The sequence below is a fragment of the Otolemur garnettii genome, unplaced genomic scaffold (genome assembly GCF_000181295.1).
Source record: "Otolemur garnettii isolate 467f Iridium unplaced genomic scaffold, OtoGar3 scaffold00074, whole genome shotgun sequence".
Taxonomy (NCBI): domain Eukaryota; kingdom Metazoa; phylum Chordata; class Mammalia; order Primates; family Galagidae; genus Otolemur; species Otolemur garnettii.
The window spans coordinates 295,494-301,002 of record NW_003852469.1 but is presented as its reverse complement, the minus strand read 5'-3'; the positions used below and the strand labels follow the sequence as shown (position 1 = coordinate 301,002).

The 5,509-nt window shown below is 40.5% G+C and overlaps 1 protein-coding gene across 1 annotated transcript; it reads right to left on the bottom strand.

Moving 5' to 3' along the window:
* Positions 1–2,211: 2,211 nt before the first annotated feature.
* LOC111726655 (beta-defensin 130-like) lies at positions 2,212–4,069 on the bottom strand. The gene is made up of 2 exons (XM_023515539.1): positions 4,012–4,069; positions 2,212–2,393 (listed from the first exon to the last, which is right to left on the bottom strand). Exons 1-2 carry the CDS (start codon positions 4,067–4,069, stop codon positions 2,212–2,214), a joined length of 240 nt encoding a protein of 79 aa, XP_023371307.1.
* Positions 4,070–5,509: the final 1,440 nt, after the last annotated feature.

Below are 5,509 nucleotides of genomic sequence, written 5' to 3'. Positions count from 1 at the left end.
CAGCCAGAGATATGTTTGTATATAAAACCAGCACATTGTACCCCATGACTGCATTAATGTACACAGTGATGATTTAATAAAAAAAGTATATTAATAAAATAAAGAATATTAAAACCTAAAAATATAAAGGCCTGTTTCATTACAATTGAACATTGGTTCAAAACATACCCCTCACTGTTCACAAACTCCTTAAACTCCTTCACAAACTTTTCTGCTGCTTCGGAATTAGAACTGGCAGCCTCTCCCAGCATAACAACACTGTAGATCCCAGTCCTTTTCTTAAAGTTCTCAAACCACCCCCTGCTGGCTCTAGACGCCTTCTTTTGAGCACTAGTATCAGGCTTGCCTATTATTAAATCATCATAGACGACCTTGGCTTTCTCACAATTATCGTCTCAGAAATCACTTCACCAGCCAGCTGTTTTTCATTAATTCAAACTAGGAGGCGTTTTCCCATCTCTTCCATACTTTTCCAACTCCTAGAAGTCAGCGTTGTAATCCCTTTCACCACATGACCTGCTTTGATAGCTTCTTTATTTTTCAAAATCGAACAGTGGATTTAGGAATCCCGAACATAGTAGCGAGATCAGCCATGTGTGTAGGGCTTTCACCCTTAGCCATGAGACCCTTCTTAACTTCAACTGTAGCCCTAATGCTTTCCCTCACTCTTCTCACTATACTTCTTAGGACCCATGGCAAATCCACTTAGTTGTTATTCTGTTTTTAAAAAACACACAAAACAAGTACACAAGCATAAAATTAGCAGTGAAAATCACACAGCTGCTTTTACGACAGCTTCTGACAATGAACCGGACGGCAAAGCGCTGGGGAAAGTTAAGCACGAAAACACACTATCAACAGGCCGGGCATTCAGATTCCAAAGCAGTGTCGGATTTTTTGCTCGAATTTTTCAATCAGATTCCAAGTTGCTCAAGTTCTGGGGTGTTCGGATTCTGGGGGCAATACTGTATTTCTTTTTAATTTATTACCGTCTATTCTTAGGTACCATAGTCCTTTACATGTAGTACAGAAACCTTAACAGAAGTACATGAGATGTGACCTTGGGCAGTTATCTCTGTGATTTTTCTGCTTCAAGTTCATTAGCTCTGTGCATTTTTTTTAAATTTTAAAATTATATTTGGATTTTTTTAAGACACTATTTCTCCAAATACATTTTCTTCCCCCTTTCCCTACCCCTTCTTATTCAGGACTTCAAAAACACACACATTAAACTGTTTGAAGTGATTCCATGGTTCTTTGAGGCTTTCTTGTCCTTTGATTTTCTTAGCCTCAGAAAGTCAACGCATCTACTGGTTAATCTGAAAACAATTAATTGGGCAAGCTGAGTTAGCTCCTCCACTCTCTGGCTCCTGGGTGACCCCACTTGGAGAAAGCAGATCTTCTTTTCAAGGAGCCGGGTGCTGTGGAAGGGAGACCCGCTTCAGTTTGGTGTTGGAATGACGAGGGTGAGGGGTTGCCTGGTTCTCAGGTGCGGCGTTTACAAGGCTACATAGTTAGCAGGCTGTAATCCATATTCCCCAAGTAAGTTTCTATTAGCAAGAAAATGGCCTTTTTTTCCATAACCAGATGAAGAAGAGGGTTGATATTCCAAAGAATCATAGAATCACATACCACTTACTGCTATTTCATACTCTTTTTTTTTTTTATTAAAAGAGCCATCACAATTATATTCTTTTCTTAATAGTTTTGAAATGTTCCATTGCATCATACACATTTTTACTGCAGCCCAATTCATAATAGCCAAGACCTGGAAACAGCCAAAGTGCCCATTGAATAGATTAACAAATTGAGGTGTAGATACACCATGGAATACTACGCAGCCATAAAAAGATGGAGACTTCACATTTTTTACCTTTACCTGGATGGAGCTAGAACATATTCTTCTTAGTGAAGTATCTCAAGAATGGAAAAAAGTATTTCATAGTTTTATTTAAACTTTTTAACTTTAGCTTTTTTTCTTAGGAAATCATGCTTTGTATAAACATGTCTAGGGTGTGAAATTCCTCTATGATTCTTGTAGCTTAAGAGGCTTTCATGGGCAACAAGAAGAAACGCCCCCAGGGTCAGCTCATGTGGGATGAGAGCAGCATTTATTTCCAGTCAAGGGAGGAAAATAAATTGGGTTAAACAGGAATCTGCAAAATGTATCCATCCATTCTGGAGGTTGAAGTGCTCATGGTTTGCTCCCATTTAAGGAGATTTTCCTTTGGGAATCGGGGTTGGGTAAGGATAGAGTATCCACCACCTTCTACAGCATTTTTTTCTCGCACCACATACACCGATTGTATCATCTATGGAGGTACAGCTGTCATCTCTGCATATTCCTTTTAATACAACACACTGTTTTTGCCCTGGAAGGACGCCGGTCTTTCCTGTATAGGGAGAGATTTGACAACATCATTAATTCACCATCAACTTATTTGAAATATATATAAAGCGATAAGCCTGTGAGATAGGACGGATGATATTACCCGTAGGAAAGGATCAGACACTTAGAAAAAAGTAGTGCCTTTTTATTCATTTATTTATTTATTTATTTTGGAGATAGAGTCTTACGTGGTGGCCTTGGGTAGAGTGCTGTGGCATCACAGCTCACAGCAACCTCGAACTCTTGGGCTTAAGTGATCCTCTTTCAGCCTCCCAAGTAGCTGGGACTATAGGCGCCACCACAACGCCTGCCTATTTTTAGAGACAGGGTCTCATTTTTGCTCAGGCTGGTTTCCAAACGTGAGTTCAGGTAATCTGCCTCCCAGAGTGCTAGGATTGCAGGTGTGAGTCACTGTGCTCGGCCCCAGAAATGCCTTTTTTAGAAAGGGGGGGAGCTAAGAGTGTGGACTATATACCCCTTGGAGGGGACGACAGGCTGATTTCTATTGATAAAAGTGTAGAACAGTGATTTTCAACCTGTGTGCTGTAAAAATTTTTAAAGATCATTTTGTTTTTACTGTTCTTTATTGTTCTTTTAGTTTCTTTTCCTTTCTTTCTTTCTTTCTTTTTTTTTTTTTTCTGAGAGTCTATGTCACCCTGGATAGAGTGCTCTGGCATCATAGCTCACAGCAACCTCAAACTCTTGGGCTTACGCAATTCTCTTGCCTCAGCCTCCCAAGTAGCTGGGACTACAGGTGCCCACCACAACACCCAGTTATTTTTTGTTGCAGTTGTTATTGTTGTTTTTAGTAGACCTGCCGGGTTCAAACCCGCCAGCCTTGGTGCATGTAGCTGACACCGTAACCACTGTGCTACGTATGTCCAACCTGTCTTTTTTTTCCCTTCCCTTCTTTCTTTTTGGAGACAGACTCTCACTTTGTCAACCTCAGTAGAGTGCTGTGTCATCATAGCTCGCAGCAACCTCAAACTCTTGGGCTCAAGTGATTCTCTTGAGTCAGCTTCCCAAGCAGCTGGAACTATAGGCGCCTGCCACAGCGCCTGGCTATTTTTAAGAGACAGGGTATCGCTATTGCTCAGGCTGGTCTCCAACTTGTGAGCTCAGGTGATCCACCCCCCTTAATCTCCCAGAGTGCTGGAATTATAGGCATGAGCCACCATACCTGGCCTCACTTTGTGTTTTCTATCCGTAATATACTAACCCTGAGTGGCTTTTTTTGCTGCCTAACTTCTGTAGTGTGAGTAAAGCTTGATACTTTTTTTTTTAAGCTCTCAATCTTTTTGTTATCATCATTTTGAATGAGTAAACTAGGCTTTCATTATTGTGTCACCACTCTGTAGAAAAATATATATAGCCAGATAAACCTAGGCAGCCTTCTGGGACTGAATGCTCACACCCTGTTCCGGACCATGTTCTGCCCTTGTTAGAAGGTCACACTGGTGCAGTCCCGTACTACACCGTCCGGCTCAAGGTCCTGGTGCAGCAAAAGGATGATATGAAGGAGGAGTTGGAGAATATCTTCTAAAACTACCTCTGTTTTGCTAAGACTGTCCTGGAAGAGAAGAGAAAGTGACTACCCTTCAGGGAGAGAACTGAAGTCTCACCAGCCATTGTAGAAGGCACTGGCCTGGCTGCATTGTCCACATGGAGCACAGGCTTCATGCTCCTCGCAGAGCAGTCCTGTTGCCAGCTGTTGGCCTTTGCTCTGATAACCTCCTCCGTACGTTGAGTGTAATGTCTGGTAAGACTTTCAGGTTCTTTTAATGAGGCTAAACTCAAAGGTGGTCAACATTAGGGGTGTGGGCAAAGTAAGCGCCAGAATATGGCATCCAGGAGGCCTTAGTATATGAAATTGGAGACATCCCCGCAGAGAGAGGTAGAGTGTATGAGTCTGCACCTGAAGCCAGGAGAGCTAACCTCTCCCCTACAGGGTAGAGAGTCAAACCCACTACCCTGCGAAGTTCAGCCTCCTGATACACGGTACTAGTCTAGGATAGCACTTTTTTCTCTACTTGGAAAATTCTGTTGCTTCAATCAAAACCAGTGGAACAATTCTTCCTACCAGGGCTGGGCTCCCTGCTAAATGTGAAGCTTACTTAAAGAGATATTCTCTGAGCAGGAAGCCAAAGGTTGGAATCTCCCTTTCACCAATGACTGTGGCATTGCATCATGTCCCAGGCACTAGTTCAAGTCAAGAAGGTAATATTAAAGTCACCTGGCTCATGAAGAATGGTATTTCTTTCTAGATATTGACATTTATTTTTAGACTTATTGGTATAAGGATACAATAAAAAAGAAGGGCTCTCTAATACACTTCAGAATTTACATGGTGTTAAGATGTTATAATGGTTACATCACATGGCAGTTGGAGAAAGAATACATATTTAATAATTACTGCCGGAAAAAAAAAAAGGCACAATTTACGTGCTCAGTTCCTAGTCTATGATGGCATAAATTTCTGGGGAGGAAGTGAGAAGAACTTAGAATCCCACTGAAATAAGAGATCTGATAGTGGCACATTCATCTAATCTTTAAAACGATAGGACTTACTTGTATTAGAACTCACTGACTTCTTATTATCTATGAAATGTTTGTGATGACGATGGTAGCTAGGTGTTGGATGGGATAGGCTCTTCCCGGAACTTTATCAATCAAAAAATAAAATGGCAGTTTTCCCCCAATACTTAAGGTAGAGTTCAAGCTGTTTTTTGCACCTCTCCTAAATATTATGCTATAATGTCCAAAGTCTGCTCTACTTCTTAGGGAGCTAATGAATCAATTGAAGCTTTATGGTATTTTAACCCACATTTATACCCTTATTCTCAGTATATGTGTACACACATACACACACACATATACACACACGTGAATGTTTCCAATCTTTCCGAGGATACCAGGGATTGTTTTCTGGAGAAATGTAAGAATATAGGATGATATATAGTCAAGTATCGATTATTTAACATCTTAGACACTAGGTTAATACACAAAAGTTTTGATTATATAGTTTCTTTGAGGAAATTTTCTTCATGAAAACAGTGATTATTTTTCACCTGATATTAGATATTTTGGGTAAATATTCTTTTTTTTTCTTTTTTTTTTTTT

Excerpts from the sequence above, each read along its gene's own strand:
- LOC111726655 (XM_023515539.1), bottom strand. The coding sequence starts at position 4,069 with ATGAAGCCTGTGCTCCATGTGGACAATGCAGCCAGGCCAGTGCCTTCT. Across the intron at positions 2,394-4,011 it reads AGTGCCTTCTACAATGGCTG|GAAAGACCGGCGTCCTTCCA; the intron begins GTGAGACTTCAG and ends CTCCCTATACAG.